At 42.0% G+C, this 18473-nt stretch overlaps 2 protein-coding genes across 2 annotated transcripts; one reads left to right on the forward strand and one right to left on the reverse strand.

The window, feature by feature from the left end:
* Positions 1-8692: 8692 nt before the first annotated feature.
* LOC310684115 (olfactory receptor 10V1-like) lies at positions 8693-11888 on the forward strand (the record flags this gene model as incomplete). The annotated part of the gene is made up of 2 exons (XM_083454579.1): positions 8693-8723; positions 10923-11888. The coding sequence occupies exon 2, from the start codon at positions 10941-10943 to the stop codon at positions 11886-11888; it is 948 nt and encodes a 315-aa protein (XP_083310705.1). The 5' UTR covers positions 8693-8723; positions 10923-10940.
* Positions 11889-16102: 4214 nt separating this feature from the next.
* Positions 16103-17050, reverse strand: LOC310670759 (olfactory receptor 10V1-like; the record flags this gene model as incomplete). The annotated part of the gene is made up of 1 exon (XM_083426490.1): positions 16103-17050. One exon carries the CDS (start codon positions 17048-17050, stop codon positions 16103-16105), a length of 948 nt encoding a protein of 315 aa, XP_083282616.1.
* Between the last annotated feature and the right edge of the window lie 1423 nt (positions 17051-18473).

An 18473-nucleotide genomic window follows, 5' to 3' on the forward strand; every position in this document is an offset into this window, starting at 1 on the left:
GGTGGGACAAGGGAGTGAAGGAGGACAGTGGTGAGTAAGGGCTTGAACTTGCTATCCTTTCTTCCATCAACCTTACCAAGAGCCCTGTTGGATAACACCAGAGGCCCATCTAGCCAACATCCCATTTTCGCACAATGGCCAACTGGACATGCCTCTAGGAAGCCCCAAGAAGGAGAATCCTCTACTGCTATTGTCCTCCAGCAGCTGCTCCTCAGAAGCAAATAGAGAAATAGGGTGGCCCATTATTTCCAGCTCAGTCTAGTGTCCTCTTCTTCTGCCATTTGACCAGTATCCTGAGAAGTGGACGACAGCCTTCTTTCTTCCTTTTACTGAGTGATGGCAGTTAACTGGGGTGGGGCAGCAGCATGGCCAAAGCACAGCTGAGGTCTCCCCAATAACACTCTCTTTCCCAAAGCCAGCTCACCACTACTGCCTGCCCCTTCCCACTGCACAGCCAGATTTGGGTAGGCAGTAGATAGGGACAATAAGCTGTGCTAACGAGGTGTACTCACTTTGGGGAGGGTTTAAAGTAGCAAAATACAAAGCATTTCATAAATAATTTAAAAAGAAACCCGAATTACAGCACTACTTGGAAGTCCGCTCCACTGAATTCAGCAGTACCTACCTCTAAACAGACACAGAGAAGAGTATGCCATTGGGCGTCAACCCAAATCCCCATCACTGCTGCATCTGCAGCCCTGAAACACACCCCACCCAGGGCAAAAAGCAAGCTAATGCCAGATCCCATAGAGAAAGCTGGCCAGGCTTACAGGACCACAGACAGCTCTTGGTGAACAACTTGCTCCAGTAAAGGTTAGGAGCAGACTGAGCCTATTTAAGCTCTGCACTCAATGCAACTTCTCTCAGACTCCACCCACTTGTGAGTAACTCTAGATTCTTAAAAGGGCCATGCCTCTGGCCTGAAGACGAGCACTCCTCCATCGCCCTCTCACCTCTAACTTGTATTGTGCTCCCTGTATTGCTGGACTGGTGAGGAGGTTCTGGGGGAGGCATTTGGTTCCTCAGGGGAAGGCGCCCATGAAGGTACCCTGCAGATTCAGAAGATTCTTCTGGGGGCTCATGTTCCTCAGTCTCAGTTGTTCCTCAATCTCCAGCAGCCGCATCAGAGCTCTGTGCCTGATCTGAGCTGAGCTGGAAAGTGTGCAGCCTCTTGGCTGCTGCTAGCCTGAAGCTGCCATATGACAGTGGTGGGGCCACCTTGGGATCCATCGGATTTGGGGCTGGCTCAGCCCCTTCCCACCGCTCTTCTGGAACACTCCTTTGGGACTTTCTGTGGGCTGTCATTGCAAACTCAGCAGGTATAACATTGAATTCTGTGTTGGCAGAATGGCAGTGGTGTCACATTGCAGGTAGAAGCCAGCAGGACTGGGCAGAGGGACCCTTCTACCCATTACACACACACCTGCATGCCCAGGACAAAGGGGGGGTTGGATTGCAGAGTTGGACTGTTACCCAAAACATATTTACTAGGGAGTAAGCAAAGATGCTTAGGATTACATTGTAAGAAAGCACTGTGAAATTTGTGCTGAATGCACCCTATGCCTTTAAAGCACATTGAAGCACACATTACCCCTCTAAAAACTTTGGCCAGTGCAGTTTGTCAAGAGTTAATGCAAACTCTGGGAGAAGCAGGGCTAACTTTTTTCCCCTCCATAGACCTAACTCTAGCCTCAAGTGAGGGGCAAATTAGACCAGAAAACAGCTTGAGGGAAAGGATTAAGCAATTCCTTCTTCAGCACCACTGCACAAATCAAATTTGAAGATTATTGCACTTATTTTAAAAGTTTTTTCAAAAAGTCAGGAATCCTGATCAGGGGTTGCATGCATCATGTATGGACTGGGGCTGAGAGAGAGAAGGAAATCAGTTTGTAAACAAAACAAGGATATTTGAAATAAGCCTTAGTGGCAAAGTGTCATGTTTGGGTAATCCTGAAGATGTCATATTCATTCCCACTACATTGAAAATACAGTTTGCCTTAGGGATGAATCTGTCCTTACCTTAAACTTAGAGCAAGAGGTGAGCAGACTTTAATCACATAAATGGCTTGCAGGAAAGAAAATCTCCCTGCCATTTCTTGTATAGAATCATAGAATCATAGAGTTGGAAGAGACCACAAGGGCCATCGAGTCCAACCCCCTGCCAAGCAGGAAACACCATCAGAGCACTCCTGACATATGGTTGTCAAGCCTCTGCTTAAAGACCTCCAAAGAAGGAGACTCCACCACACTCCTTGGCAGCAAATTCCACTGTCGAACAGCTCTTACTGTCAGGAAGTTCTTCCTAATGTTTAGGTGGAATCTTCTTTCTTGTAGTTTGGATCCATTGCTCCGTGTCCGCTTCTCTGGAGCAGCAGAAAACAACCTTTCTCCCTCCTCTATGTGACATCCTTTTATATATTTGAACATGGCTATCATATCAGCCCTTAACCTCCTCTTCTCCAGGCTAAACATGCCCAGCTCCCTTAGCCGTTCCTCATAAGGCATCATTTCCAGGCCTTTGACCATTTTGGTTGCCCTCCTCTGGACACGTTCCAGTTTGTCAGTGTCCTTCATGAACTGTGGTGCCCAGAACTGGACACAGTACTCCAGGTGAGGTCTGACCAGAGCAGAATACAGTGGCACTATTACTTCCCTTGATCTAGATGCTATATTCCTATTGATGCAGCCCAGAATATACTTGGCATCCAAATTGCAAGTGCTAGAAACTGTCATCTGGCACCAAAAATGTGTTACTGCATGCAGAACATGCCAAGTGACTGCAATGTAGGAGTTCTGTTTTTCAAGCATTTTCAAACCTGAGGGTTACCGCACTTTTGACCCTCCATCCAGCTATTCTTTTTTTAAAAAAAACATACGATGACTGTCTACGTGGAAGAGAAATCAGAGGGTTGTTATTTGTTATTTGTAATACAGCCAAGCATTCTTTCTGACCAATACGTTTCACAATCAAATTTCAAATGTGTCTGGAACAAGAGCAGCTTTAAGCTTCCCTTGTGTAAAAATAAATGCCGGCTTTTTATTTAATGATGTAGTACAGCAGAGCCAAAGTGCTATGACTGCCATCTGCTGGACAAGAAATACCCTTCAGAGAAATCTGCAACGCTGATGAAGACCTCTTTTTAAAACGAATCTCTGTGCTGTATTTAGCACAATCTGTAAGAGATGTATGTGATCTATCTTGTCCAGAGAGCACGAGAGGCAAAATCCAGACTCACATGATTTGAGAGCACAAAGCACACTACCCCCATGTCAGCACCCTAGGCAAGGCCAATTCATTGCCTCTGAAATGAATGGGAGCTTTTTCTGCAATGCAAGTTGCTGGTATGCCTCTGCTGCACATAGATGCAGATTGGAGTCGCAGGAGGGTGAAAGAATTACCGTATTTTTCGCTCTATAAGACGCACCAGACCATGAGACGCACCTAGTTTTTGGAAGAGGAAAACAAGAAAAAAAATATTCTGAATCTCAGAATCCAGAACAATAGGGATTGCTGTGCAGCGAAAGCAGCGATCCCTCTTGCTGTTCTGGCTTCTGGGATAGCTGTGCAGCCTGCATTCGCTCCATAAGACGCACACACATTTCTTCTTACTTTTTAAGGAGGGAAAAAGTGAGTCTTATAGAGCAAAAAATACAGTAAAGCCTCCAACCCCCATACTAGGGTCCTGATCTGGATTCCGCCTCCCTCCAGTATACAGTGGTACCTTGGGTTAAGTACTTAATTCGTTCCGGAGGTCCGTTCTTAACCTGAAACTGTTCCTAACCTGAAGCACCACTTTAGCTAATGGGGCCTCCTGCTGCTGCCATGCCGCTGGAGCACAATTTCTGTTCTTATCCTGAAGCAAAGCTCTTAACCTGAATCACTATGTTAGTGGAGTCTGTAACCTGAAGTGTATGTAACCTGAAGCGTATGTAACCTGAGGTACCACTGTACAGTTATTCTAGCAAAATACAGGACAGAACACAGTGGTGGGCAGGTGGTGTTGGGGTGACCCCCCCCGCCCCCCGTGCTGAAATGACTTCAGAGAAATCCATTACAATCTATTGCTGCCTAACCAGATGACCCCTCTGGAATTTTTCTTTCTTTCTTTCTTTCTTTCTTTCTTTCTTTCTTTCTTTCTCACTCACACACCAAAATGCCACAAACATTTTAAGTTTTATTTTGTGTGTGCACGTTCAATATGGGATGTTGCTATTTTAAATATAATGTAAGTCACCTTGAGCACCAGGACCCATCAAACATTTAGTTTTTATTTTCTTGATATTTTTATTATGGAATGTAACAGTTTTAAAAATGGCTATAAGTCTCCACAAGCATAGGATGTGGCTAGATGATCTATGTTAAAACACACACACTCTCTCAAATTCATAAGGGGGTTTTTCTGCCAACAATTCAAGATTGACATGGTAGCGGGATAAAAATAAAATAAAGGCACCACTAGGGGGCAGTGAAGGATAAAGAAGAAAGGTGATGGATTATATCATCACAGTTGCTAGGTGCAGGGCAGGTGAAGAGACGGCTGAGCCAAAGGGAGTTTGCAGGCACTGCAGATCAGCTGATGCTCTGCAAGTCCCAGCAATCAGCTGATCACCAGGATTTGCATACTCTGCAAGCCCTAACAATGGGCTGATCATTGGTGCTTGCACAGCATTGCATCTGGCACTTTGCAATCCTGATAACCAGATAATAGTTGGGTCTTTTCAGGAGCTGCCAATCAGCTGATGGGTGGAGCCTGCAAACCCCTTTGGTTCAGCTATATCTTCACCTGCCTCACCTCTGATGTCAGAAGGTGTGGCTTGGTCAAATGGCCCAAGTTTACAAAATGCCTGAAGCGAGGATGTGTGAGGATATGTGCATCAAACAAAAGCTCTTCCTTCAAAGCTCTTTCAATTCGCTGGAAAAAAGGGCAAAGTGGTGTTAGTGACCAGCAGCCTATGGTCTAAAAATTGTCTCCAGCAGCTACGGTTATCAAATGACAATTTCCTGCTCAGCCCTTCACTAGAACTTAGGCCTTAGTTCTTTCTCGTTTACTCAATTATAACAATAGCCATGGCATAGGATAGGCCTTTGCTGTGTCATACTACAGTTTCCAGGATTCCTGGAGATTCATTCCTGTTTTCTGGTATTAGTTTTGTCCTTCACTTTATCCTGGAGGCCTTGAAGAAGACCAGTGGCGTAGCATGGGTTGTCAGCACCCGGGGCAAGGCAAGTAATTTGTGCCCCCTAACCCGTGGGTTTTAGCACTCGAGCAGAGAGCTGTGAGTGCGAGCGCACCCCCCCCCCAGATGTTGCACCCGGTGTGGCCAGCCCCCCTGCACCCCCCACGCTACGCCACTGAAGAAGACTCAAGTTACAGGACTAGACTTCTGGAAAGTTCAGTTCAAGAGAAGGCAGCATCTCAGAGAGAATCCTTGGCTGAGACAACGATTCCTTCTGCTGCGTCCAACAGACTGACCTAGCTAGGTTCAGATGCACAAGGTCCTCAGACAAAGGGAAGGACAGGCAAATGTATTAATATTAATCAATATATTATGTTTTAATAAGTGTGTCCTGGACCTTATTCTAGACAGTGTTGTAACGCATGAGTTAGAGGCAACCAATACACAATTTTTGAGCAGCAATTTTGTGAAAATCTCCAGTAACCATGAGTAGACCATAACAGTGAATAAAATATTCAATATATTTTACAGGGATAATAGCCATTTTGTGACTGAGGGGAAATCCTAGTCACAAAAATAATTTGGAAAATGGGCTCAGCTTCATAGTTAATGCTTTGTGGGGGAATCTCGGTACCCATATGTAGGTTAAGCAAGGGAAATGATTTCTTCCCTTTGCTCTCCTATTGTTTCCAAGGCACATCCTTCTCCCTCACTGTCTATTTCATTTCCTGTGTTTCTGTATTTCTTTGTTAGTTTTTCTTCCTGTCTCTTCCTCCTTCCTCCTTTTAGGTTCAGGGGTGAGCAGTGTGCTGGCTTCTTGCACAATGTGGGGGGCGGGGAGAGAATAATAGAACCGTACAGTTTGGAGGAATCCCAAGGGCCATCTAGCCCAACCCCCATTGATGCAGGAATCACATCTCAAATGTCCCTGACAAACAGCTGTCCAACCTCTGCTTTAAACCTCCATTGAAGGAGATATTGTCAGAAAGCGATTCCTAATTTTTAGTCAGTGTTATGTACTGAGTTCAATAGGATCCAAACTGCAGCAGTCTGATTGGTCCTAGAACAATAGGATCCAAATTGCAGCAGTCTGATTGGTCCTAGAACAATAGGATTCAGAATGCAGCAGTCTGATTGGTCCTAGAACAACGCAGCAGTATGATTGGTTGGCAGGAACCACCCAATCATGCTCCAGATATAAGTGAATCCACAACCTGTTTGGCTTACAGTAGAATTCCTGAATTAGCCAATCATGTGCAGCCCATTGTTTAAATAATGTATATAAAGCAGATACCTTGAGGGGACTTTCATTCATTCCTCCTCACCACTATGAGCTGAATAAAGAGCATGAAATCACTTTGCGACTCTGAGTATATTTCAGTCAGAATCTCATTTCTTGTGAAGCCTAGAATAAATCTGAATAAAAGCCTAGAATAAAGCTGAACTCAGAGGTGATGGAGCTTGAAAGCCAGATTAGGAGAGACGGTGCCCCGTTTGGACTGAAGAAGGGAAAATGGGCAGATTTTCTTATGGAGGTAGGCACTGAGGGAGAGATTGGAGATGCGGAGCCCTTTAGCCTCAAAGGGTCTTTGGAGTATGTCCTGAAACATCCTTTGGATTACAGCTTCGAATATGGACTATGGGCCAACTTGTCGAGATGGAATCAAGGAGCTGCTAAGATGGAAACCCTTTGGGACTTAATCTTTGGCATGAAAAGAAATCTGCAGGCAGGACAGGGAGATGAGCTAAGAGCCTCGGATAGAAGAGCACCAGGTTGATGGACTATATGGAACTGATAGAAAAGACTGACAAAATCCGAAACCAGGGAGAAGAGACGGTGGAAAAAGATTGGGAAATTTTTTAAAATTTTATTCAGAGTAATATAGCATAATTAAAGAATGTTGGGAAATGGTGGAATGAAATTATATGACTTTAGTAGAAATATGATAAGGATTTAAGTATAGATAAACTTTAAGATTTTGATGGTAAAATAAGGTTAAAATAAATTAAGACAACTAAATGATAGAAAGCAGTGAAAGATGGAAAGGATTTGCTGATTTAATTATTAACTGGAATACAAAAATGGGAGGTGGGAGGAGGTCGAGGAAATAAGTTATTGAAAGATAAAGATATGGAAAATGGGTGTGTTTTTAAATGTTTTTGCTTTTTATTGTTGTGTTGATGCATTGTTTTTCTTATTATGTATTGTCTCTTAATTTTCTTCTTACTGTCCTTTTCTTCTTCTTTTTTCTTCTGTAACTATAAAACCCTCAATAAATATTATTTAAAAAAATTAATAAATCCTGATTCTTTCCATGTTTATTGTAAACTATGCTGTATGCTGTTCTTTAGCCCAGGAAATGTGGCATATGTTTGTCGATATTGTTGTAAAAGACTGGAAATTTGGGCACAAGGAGATCAGTAGAGAAGGAGGAGGAGAGGAGAGGAGTTTGGATTTGATATCCCGCCTTTCACTCCCTTTAAGGAGTCTCAAAGCGGCTAACATTCTCCTTTCCCTTCCTCCCCCACAACAAACACTCTGTGAGGTGAGTGGGGCTGAGAGACTTCAGAGAAGTGTGACTGGCCCAAGGTCACCCAGCAGCTGCATGTGGAGGAGCAGGGAATCGAACCTGGTTCCCCAGATTACGAGACTACCGCTCTTAACCACTACACCACACTGGCTCTATAGGGGAGAGAATAACACACACACAATTTTTGTATTTGTATGTGGCAAAGTTGCCAAACCCCTTTGATTACTGGCTATGTGGGTAGGATATATCTGAAGTGGGACATGCCTTACTCTTCTCACACTCGCAGCTGATTACAGAATCAAGTTTTGTGTTCATGAAAAAAATTAGAGACCACAGTTTTCAAATGGGATTGAAACAAATATGGAGCTGAGTGTGGGCTCCAATTAAGAGGATCATTGGAGCTCTGGTTGCCTCTATAGAGATCTCATGTGGAAGCAGTCAACTCTTGTAATATTTAAGTGGTCTGGCAAGATACCTATGCTCAACTTGTATACAGTATTTGTAAATATTATGAAATGCCTCCTGTGGCTTTCCCCCAAAGGTATCTAAACTCAGGTCACCACTGTATTCCCTAGAACTTCTTGCCAATCAGGAAAGTTATGTGAGTATAATAATGGTTAGAGTCTTACTTTTTTATCTCCAAGTACTTCACACTTCCTTCCATTCCTGTGTAAGAGCAGACACAAGAGAATTCACACTCTTCTATAAAGCCTAATGACTGCACTTCAGCAAAGAAAATTTCTCTCCTCACTCTTGCTCCCTTAAGAGTCTTGGCATGCTTTCTAAAGTAAGAGCTTCAGAACCAGGAAACAAGATGGATGAGCCAAAGAGCTGCTCTCTTAGCCCTTCATTCCCTGATTGTGAACTTTGCCACTATTCATTGTGAAAGGAGCAGTTTTGAACTTTGCCACTGTTCGTGGTCCATCACCACCACTCACATTTCCCTTTTTAGTTGAAGAGCAACAGCAAATGTCTGTAGATTTCCCTTGGCAGTTCAGCAGCAGGAGTATCCAAGTAAGTCATTTCTGTGGACGTGGATTCTGTTCACTTGCCTACTTCATAAGCCTTTCATTCTCTATTCAACATGTTTTCTATTCAGCATGCATTCTCCTTTTTTTCATCCTTGGTGTATGAGATTCCAGACTCTAGAATCAAAATGCATCGGCTGCATAGACATCATACATATAAAGGGCATTTGTAGCATGTTCCCCACCATCCTAGGAACTGCAGTTTAAGGGTGCTGGGAATTGTACCCCTGTGATGGATGGGTAAAATGTACAGTTCCAAGGATTCTTTTTTCTGGGACATGGGGAATGTGGTTGAATTGTCTGGTATGTACAAAATCAGACACTGCAGTGAAAAAGAAAAGGGAGAAGAAGTTCCAGATTTTTTCAGATCATAGCCAAAATACTGTTGGGTTTGTTCCTAATAAATGGAAAAGCAGATACTTGTTCATTCTTCAGCTAACTGCAATTTGTTTTCCAAATTTCTTTTCCTTGTGAACCATGATTTAACCATAAACTCATTGAGATGGCAGTACTGAATTGGTGGCACATGTCCTTCTGGCTTGCACACTTTATAAAGATTTGAGGAGTGAGGTTATCACCCCTCTACTATTGTCCATTCTGGGTCGTCCAACTACTGTTATAGTGTAGTTTCTTTTGGCAGATCAAGATGAGCAGATGACAGCAAAGGTTGCAAGGTTTTTAGCTGGGGCAATTAGAATAAGATCCGGTATTTGACTATTGATCCAAACCCCCAAAATGTATTTTATATAATTGATTTTTTGCCTTTATCCTCTGTATACCGCATTTTGTTTGTTTTATTGCTATGGCTGGTGGCTGATTCAAATAAAGATTTGTTCAATCAATCAATCATAAACATATTAAATGGAGCAGGTGCTTTCACCCATCTGTTTCTCTTCATTGACTTTCAATGTTTTGATTGAATAAGATCCTTAACATATCCTAAACTTGACAAATGAATCCATGTCGATTTCACATCCAGTGCTTTTCTGAATAGGTTTGGCTACTTTATTTTATTTTTTAAAGTGTGATCTACTTCCCCTACAATCAGATGCATACTCCATTGGAACGGCCACATTATCAGAGCCAGAAAACTCCCCATTCCAGCTTAGATGAGCACTAGATGCCATGAACAGAATAGTCTGGAGATATTTTCTTACAGTACATTGGTGCTTTGCTGTCACATCTAATGTGCCTCAAAATTACTTGAGCCAAGGTTCCAACCCAGTACACATTTCCCATTGAACTCAGTGAACTCGGCTACATGTAAAATTGCCTATCTGCCTTTATCCACTAACTGGGCATTTTGCCTAAATCTTTCATCCTAGCATGAATGCTACGAACCTGAATGGTTACCTGTGTATGTTTCTCTGTACAGTTATAGTGGGATAAATAATCATACTGTACTCCTCAGAGAAGGATAAAAAGATAGAGGGTTAAATTCAACTCCTTAAATTTAGCTTGGAGTGCTGACACCCACATCTACTGATGGAGCAGAGCTTCCGATGGAAAGTGTAACTTTCACAAGTGCAAACAATTAAAAAGTGTCCAGTTTGTCACATGGCATGTTGCCTTCAATGCTGTGGATGAAGCATAGCAAGAAGCACACACAGAAGAAGCACAACACTCCAGAGAGCATGTAAAGTCAATTGCAATTCCTCTTCTAACTTATAATGGCAAAAAATTGATTGGCTGATGCCAAGAACCATAGAAGTCTAAGTAGCTCATGTCACTGTCTTCTAGTCATTATTGCACATATCTTCTGTTTTGGTCCAAGCTGAATTTGTATTTTGAAATCAGATATGATATTCACACTTAAGTAAAATACTATTTGGACATTTCATTGACAAGAGCAAATGACTCTTTTGGACAATAATGTGCAAAACATTAACCAAGCATACTTATATTTGAATAATGTCTCCAAAAAGAGAAGGAAATTTAATATATGAATTGTACCAGTACAGGAAGCCAGTCCTCTGAGGAAAAATAAAATAGACTGCTGAAGGAATGCTCCCCATCTGAATGCTCTATATATCCTTGTAATAAGAACGGAAAAGAGTTGGTGCAGACACTTTATTGTAGGAAGGTTGTGCAGTATTGTGCAGTATGTGCAGGTTGTGCAGTATGAGCGTATCCTCACTGCTGGGCTAAGGTAACTCATTGACTCAGATCTTTATTTTCTCTTTAGGTCCTCTTTACCATCTTCATGGGACATGAAAACCATACTGAATTCTATTTCCGTCCCTTCTCAACCTTGCTTGAGACACAGCTAGTCATTTTCCTTCTCTTTCTGCTCCTCTACGTCCTCAGCCTCTGTGGGAACGCTGCTGTCGTGCTTATTGTCCATATCGACCACTCTCTCCATAACCCTATGTATTTTTTCTTGGGCAACCTGGCAGCTCTGGAGATCTGCTACACTTCTGCCATTGCTCCATTGGCTTTGGCCAACCTTCTGTCCAGGAAAAGTGCCACCATTTCCTTAAGTGGCTGTGGAACCCAAATGTTCTTCTTTGTCTTCCTGGGAGGAGCTGACTGTGTCCTACTGGCCATCATGGCATACGATAGATACGTGGCAATTTGTCATCCACTGCGCTACATGCTCATCATGAACAAAACAGTATGTACTTCCCTTGTCGTGGTATCCTGGGTACTGGGATTTCTGTTGTCTCTAAAACTGACCATCCTTATTTTCCGCTTGCCATTCTGTGGCCAAAATGAAATCAATCACTTCTTTTGTGATGTCCCAGTCATTCTGCAGTTGGGTTGTAGTGACATCCAAATCCACCAAGCTGCTATTTTCATAGTTAGTGTTGTAGTCATCACAATACCCTTTCTTCTAATCTGTATCTCATATGGCTTCATTACAGTGGCCATTTTGCAAATCCGTTCTGCTGAAGGCCAGCAAAAAGCTTTCTCCACGTGCTCCTCCCACTTGATGGTTGTCCTCTTACAGTACGGCTGTTGCAGTTTCATATACTTACGGCCCAACTCTAGCTACTCACCACAGGAGGGTCGAGTGGTTTCTGTGTTCTACACCTTTGTCACTCCCCTACTGAACCCACTGATCTATAGCATGAGAAACAAGGAACTGAAAGAGGCACTGAGGAGAGCCTTTCGAAGAAGAGTGTTTCCCCCCAAAAAGTTTGACACCTAGCAGTCTTCTTTAGAGTTAGACCATGGGGATGATAGCAACAAGCTGATAGCAGGAGAAGTAGTGAATGTACAACCCCCATGCAGGATCTCGCCCCATGGTAATACCTATAGGTAGAGGGTGTCACCTGAGATTGTAACAAGGGAGAGGAACTCCATGCAATTCTACGGTCGTCGTCATTATCATCATTCCTTTCATTTCTATATTGCTTTATATTTTCAAGCAAATAATCTCAAAGCGGTTTACAACACATTAAAATATCAGACAGAACAATCCAATATAAAAGATTACCAATGAAAGCCATGTATAAAATATACATTCAAAGCAACATAATTAACAGGAAACTAAGACATTATCTTAAAGATTTCAAAATAGAACATTACGAAGGAGGTCAGAATGAATGTCTAATGCAGCAAAGTTTACAAAAAGTGCCCTAAGCATTTCAAAATAAAATGTTACTAAATGAAGTCAAATATAAACCGCTTAAACCAGTACAATTAACAAGAGAATATATTATTATCTTAAGCATAGAATGTCTGTGGCGGCTGTGGAAGCTGAGGCTGTGTCTGCCAAGATGCCCATATCATTTAATGAACCCCACACCTTATGCAAAATGGTGAGAGAGGTGTTTATACATTTTCTTACTTAACTATACTAATACTGTCTCTGTGGAGATCCACACACATTGAATCAGATTTATTCCAAAGCACCAAAAAAATCTAGAGATGTAACTGCCTCCAAGCAGACTGTCCAATAATTCAGTGTAAGGGGGCAGGCAAGTATGGAATTTAATATTTGATTGGAAATTCAATATCACATGATCTCAAATGCCTCTTACTAGGATATTTGAAAAAAACATAGCTCTGGAGGAAGATTTAGAAGTGGCACCAAACTTTTCGGCAGCAAAAATATGTATTGCTGGGCGGGGGGCGGGGGGGCGGACCACAGCTCATTTAGTCTCTCACTGGTTTGAGAAAATCTGGGATGTAAACAATGATTAAATTGATATGTTTCAGAGTAACAAATAACAAACTATCACATAGATTTGTAGAAGGGTAGTCTCTTTTTCATTCTGGAACAATAAATTCCAGCATAATATGAATCCTTTTGTTTTATTGTAAAATGTATCATATATGTAATTATTGTTGGTATTTACTTATTTTATTTTATTTACTTATTCTGTATTTACTTATTTCTGTATTTGTGTGTGTGTGAATAAACAATAATCTGCCTCTAGTCTAATATTCTGTATATGCATATATTAAATAAATAAACTGAAATGTCATGAAGCGCCATAATTCTCCTGTGAATTATTACCAAAGGCATCTAAACCCAGGTGAACACAGCACCTCCCAGAACTTATCACCACTCAGAGAAGTCATGTGATTATACCAATAGTTAGAGTCTTACATTTTTATCTCCAAATACTTCACACTTCCATTCCTGTGTAAGAACAGCCACAAGAGAGTTCACACTCTCACATAAATCCTAATGCCTGCACTTCAGGAAAGAAAATTTCTTTCCTCACTCTCGCTCCCTTAAGAGTCTTGGCATGCTTTCTGAAGGAAGAGCTTCAGAACCAGGAAACAAGATGGATGTGCCAAAGAGCTGCTCTCTTAGCCCTTCATTCCCTGGTTGTGAACTTTGCCACTATTTGTGGTCCATCACCACCACTCGCATTCTCATACTGTTAAGTTGTGGGTGAACATATCAGACGACACAGCGATTCTTCAAACAGCTCTTGTTTATTCACAGGCCAGAACAGAACAGAAGGGTTCAGTCAGCCTGCTTATATAGAGCTCCAGTACAACGTAACTGTAAAAAAATTCTAAAACTATCCAATCACTGAAAGTCACTTTCGATCCCTTATTTGCATAACTATCTATAGTATCCCCCTGCTGGCCCAGGGTGAGAACTTCAGTGCATAACACATACAAAAGCCAGGCTCCTACACTTTAGGAAAGAAGAAATTTGTGCTCCTGTCTCTCATTCCTCATAGCAATCATTAAGAGGGCCAAAACTTTAAAGATCAGAGAGCAGCAAGTCTCAAGCTGCTTTCATACTGTGATGCATGTGCTTCAGATGGTGGTTGAAACACTGGAAGGAGAAATGTTGCAAGGAAAAGCACTTAATTTTAAGGTTTTATAAAATATACTTCTATGCAATAATATTAAATGCCAACCTTCACAAAAGACCAAGTTTCTGCTGGATTATTATTGGAAAATTTTAAGAATAATGAAACCATAGCAATAACCCTTCCCTGGTTTTGTTGTGTATTCGGAACCTGATAGTTCCCATATTTTCTGTGCATTTTCAGGAGTCATAAAATTTTGCATGAAAGAGACCACATCACATATAGAACTCATACATCTCAGGCAGGACAATCCAAACAAGAAGGTCAGGAAGCAGAAAACCAGGTGCCCTACATAAAAGTGCCATCAGAGGATCCAGGGGGGGAAAAAGAGAAGACAGTATCATGTTTAACTTCCCCTGTATATTATATGATACATGGTCTTTATATAGCATTAAGGATCTATAGAGGCCAAGTGAAATAAATAATCGGAAAGGGGCAGGGTATGTGTTGAGAAACTTTGCAGCACTAGGTAAATATGTGGCAAAATAGTCCAGAAATAAGAACTGTAATTGTTACTAAAACAATGATGCACTACAAGCTGAGAGTCTTTAGCAGCCCCTCTTATTAGGGAATAGACAGTCATTGGTTGAAAAAGAGCTTTATATCATGAGGATATTAGGAGGAGTCCTCAGTCACAGCAAAAATAAGTTTAATAAAATTCGCAGGTGGAACAATATAAAGAGATTATTTTACAACCGAATGATTTGAATAATTTTAATAAATTACTTTTCTAGAGAGAGCATTGTTGTGAATATGGCTATGGAAACAAAGGTTTAGAGAGTGATAGTGCTTTTGGGAGAGGCTTGGTTATAATGTAGGTTTAGAATCATGCCTGCTGAATTTTGCTCATTTGTGCTAATGTACTTCTGACTTGTGGAAAAGAATGAAAACTCCTCAATAAACAAATCAAATAATTAAAACACCACAGTAAAACCACACAGCAGACCAAGTGTGTGGATGACTAGATCCCTAATGTGTTGCTGACCCTCTCACAGAATTATGTTGCTTCCCAATATTTCAGTTTATTTATTTAATATATACATACATACAAAATCTTAGTCTAGAGCAGCGGTGGTGAAGCCATCGCCCCAGCAGGGCCGTGGCTTCAGTGGTGGGGGTGGGGGTGGAGGAGGAGAGGAGGGCTTGCGGGGATCTCTCAGAAGTGGAGTAGAGGCTTCATGATGAGAGATCCCCGTTTCCGCTCCTGCTTGCACACAAGTAGGAGTAGATCGGGCAGCTCAGCTGAGGAGTGCCTGGCTGCCTTTAGGTGATGCAGGGGCTCTCAGATGCAGCTTCCGGGCTGCCTCCACTTTCCCCCAGCAACTATTCAGTCTGGCTGCCTTGATGGTGTTGCAATAAAAACAAAAACCAACCATTTAAAATGCCACAGATAAAAAATAAAAAACATTTAAAAGAGGAGCCCTCTCTGGCGAGCAGCAGCCAGAATCCTTGCGAAGCCTGTCAGGCCCTGCCCCAAGCCAGGTGGAGAGAGGCAGAGCAGGGCCCTCAGGCTTCCAGCAGGCAGTCCTCCATAATCATAATCATCAGTCCAATTCATCAGTGGAAGTTGTCTCCCGATGAATACGAGGTCCAAAATCCCCATGCCAGTCCCACCAGGCATTTCTGGCTAGTCTGGTTTGAGGTTAATGTCTGCCTCATTTGCTACCCTCCTTTGATGACATCATTCCAGCCTCTTCTTGAGGTATTTTCCTTCTGTTACCTCACAATATCATCAGGCCCCTGAATGAAACATATTCGTTCTCTCTGTGGCTGGAAACTTGTCCAGGTTCTCCTGCCCATCAAACAGAACTCAGTGTCACTAGTGTAGCTGTTGTTCTGCTTGCTTTCAATCAGGCATTTGATTCATTTCCTTTAAGCATATCTATACCGAATTCAGGTCAATTGGCCCACAATGCAACTTCTGCTACAGGCAAAGAACATTCCTTTTGAGGCACAGTTGCAGCTTAGACATAGAGCCTACCTATGCATCCTTCCATCACTGACTTGTGGTTTCAGTTCCACCATACCATTACAACAGATGGCAGCAGACGGTGTACCATTCCCTGGCTGCGATTCAACACAGTCATTTCTTCTGGGGCAGCACAGCTCTTTTTAAGGCTCTGATAAGGGCATCCTTTAACTCTTTGTTCCTCATGCTATAGATCAAGGGGTTCAGCACAGGAGTGACAAAGGTGTAGACCACAGACACCACTCGACCTTCCTCTGGTGAGTAGCTGGAGCTGGGACGCAGGTATATCAAACTGCCACAGCCAAACTGCAGAAGGACAACCATTAAGTGGGAGGAACAGGTGGAGAAAGCCCTTTGCCTGCCTGCGGCCGAGCTGATCCTCAAGACGGCAGCCACAATGAAGGCATAGGAGATACAGATTAGGAGGGAAGGGATGGTGATGATGATAACACTGGTAATAAAAAGGGCAGTTTGGTGGAAATGGGTATCGCCACATGCCAGTTTCATGACAACAGGGAAATCACAGAAAAAATTGTTGATTTCCTTATTGGCACAGAAAGGCAAAGTCAATATCAGGATAGAAAGCTGAATGCCAAAGAAGCAACTCATGACCAAGGTCCCAACAACAATTTTCACACACACACTCCAGTTCATGATGACAGTGTAGCTGAGCGGGTGACAGATTGCCACATAGCGGTCATAAGCCATGATTGCTATCAGTACACAGTCAGAGCTGCCCAGGAAGGTAAAGAAGAACATTTGGGTCCCACAGCCAGCCAAGGTGATGGAGACCTTTCTTGCAGAAGCTACGTGGGCCAGAGTGAGGGGTGCAATGGTACAAGAATAAGCAATTTCCAGACATGCCAGGTTAGCCAAGAAATAATACATTGGGGTGTGAAGAGAATGTGTGGTGTAGATGATGAGAACAATGGTAGCATTCCCAAACAGGCTGAGCAAGTAGAGAATCAGAAAAGTCCAGAAAATCAGCTGCCTCATGCCTGGGTGTGTTGTGAATGGCTGGAAGTGGAACTGTATAATTCCAGTTTGGTTTTCAGTCTCCATATAAACCTGCACATCAGCTTGCTATGGGTTAAGAGGAGAGAGGACAACATTACTGAGAAGCCAGCATTGGGCAACCAGGAAATTAGGTAACACAAATAAATTGAATTGCAACAAACAGGGAAGATGTTGCAAACTTGGCTGATAGTGAATGTGCAATTGATCAACATATCCTTTAAAACAGAAGTTCAGACTTCTGTAGGCAGCTATTAACAAGAATGAGATCAGATTCTTAGAGTAGGTTGTTCACTGAGGTGTCTACATCCATTAAAACTGAGCGACTATTACACTGCCTCTAAATGGCTAGGTTGATATTGAAATGTTTTACCATTTTTATGTGCTGTAAGCCGCCCAGAGTGGCTGGGGAAACCCAGCCAGATGGGCAGGATATAAATAATAAAATTATTATTATTATTAACATTACTTTTCTATACTATTTTCCATCGCTGGCTCCATCTTCTACAGCGTTAATGCACTGGAGCTGTAGTCCTACACTATGGGCCCTATCACTTTTTTGCAAGTAGGTTTCAGCCATGTATCAACAAATTCAGGTTGTGCAATAAAAGTCGGTTTGGAGCTCTTACTCAACAAATCCTCCCTCCCCTGCTGAACCTTTTGTGATAAGGGATTGACAAGAAAGTAGTAGGAAGTATGCATAGCACACATTTGCCAAGGAATAACCAATGAAGTAGCTTTAGGGAAGCCATTGGCAGCAATCCAATGCTGCAGTTTGCAATTCGTGCAGCAGCTCTTAATAGACTCAAAAGGAGATTTCTTTCTAATGAATTACATAGGAAAGAGAGACAACAAACAATATATTATTCTATTATGTGGTGACATTTTAAAAGTGTTCCAAAATTTGGGACTGGTTTGGGGGCTGAAAAGAGATGTGTTTTGTATCTAGAAGGGCATGGAAGTCAATCTGGGAGGGAAACAATCTAGGTTATTCTGATTATATATGTTGTAATGTTTTCTGTGAGACCCCTGGGTATAGGGCAGTATATGCATTCAATAAATAACAACAACAACAATTGGTTTAGTTCACAATTTAACACAAACCTACTTAATCCACCCTTCCCAAAATGATACACAAACTGAAACATATCTATCATTTGAAATTTGCATTTCTCCTAATTTTGTGATGCAGTTCTCCAACCCAAAAAAGTGTACAATAATGTGTACATTTGTAGAAACATACACAAAATTGCTTATATTCGTGGAAATGACACACAGAAATGTTTCCTAAAGAACCCTGAAGCTTATTTTTTACCCTCTCTCCCTAACTCTCACTGTATGGTGTTTGTGTGCATTTGGCATAGCAGTACATATTTTATTTGTTTTGTTTGCACTTTCTTGGAGGGATAGCAATTTAAGCAGAGTAAGTCATTTCTAGTATGGAAATACAATTATGTGGCAAGGTTCATCT

This window comes from Podarcis tiliguerta (genome assembly GCF_965153285.1).
Source record: "Podarcis tiliguerta genome assembly, chromosome: 1".
In the NCBI taxonomy this organism is placed as follows: domain Eukaryota; kingdom Metazoa; phylum Chordata; class Lepidosauria; order Squamata; family Lacertidae; genus Podarcis; species Podarcis tiliguerta.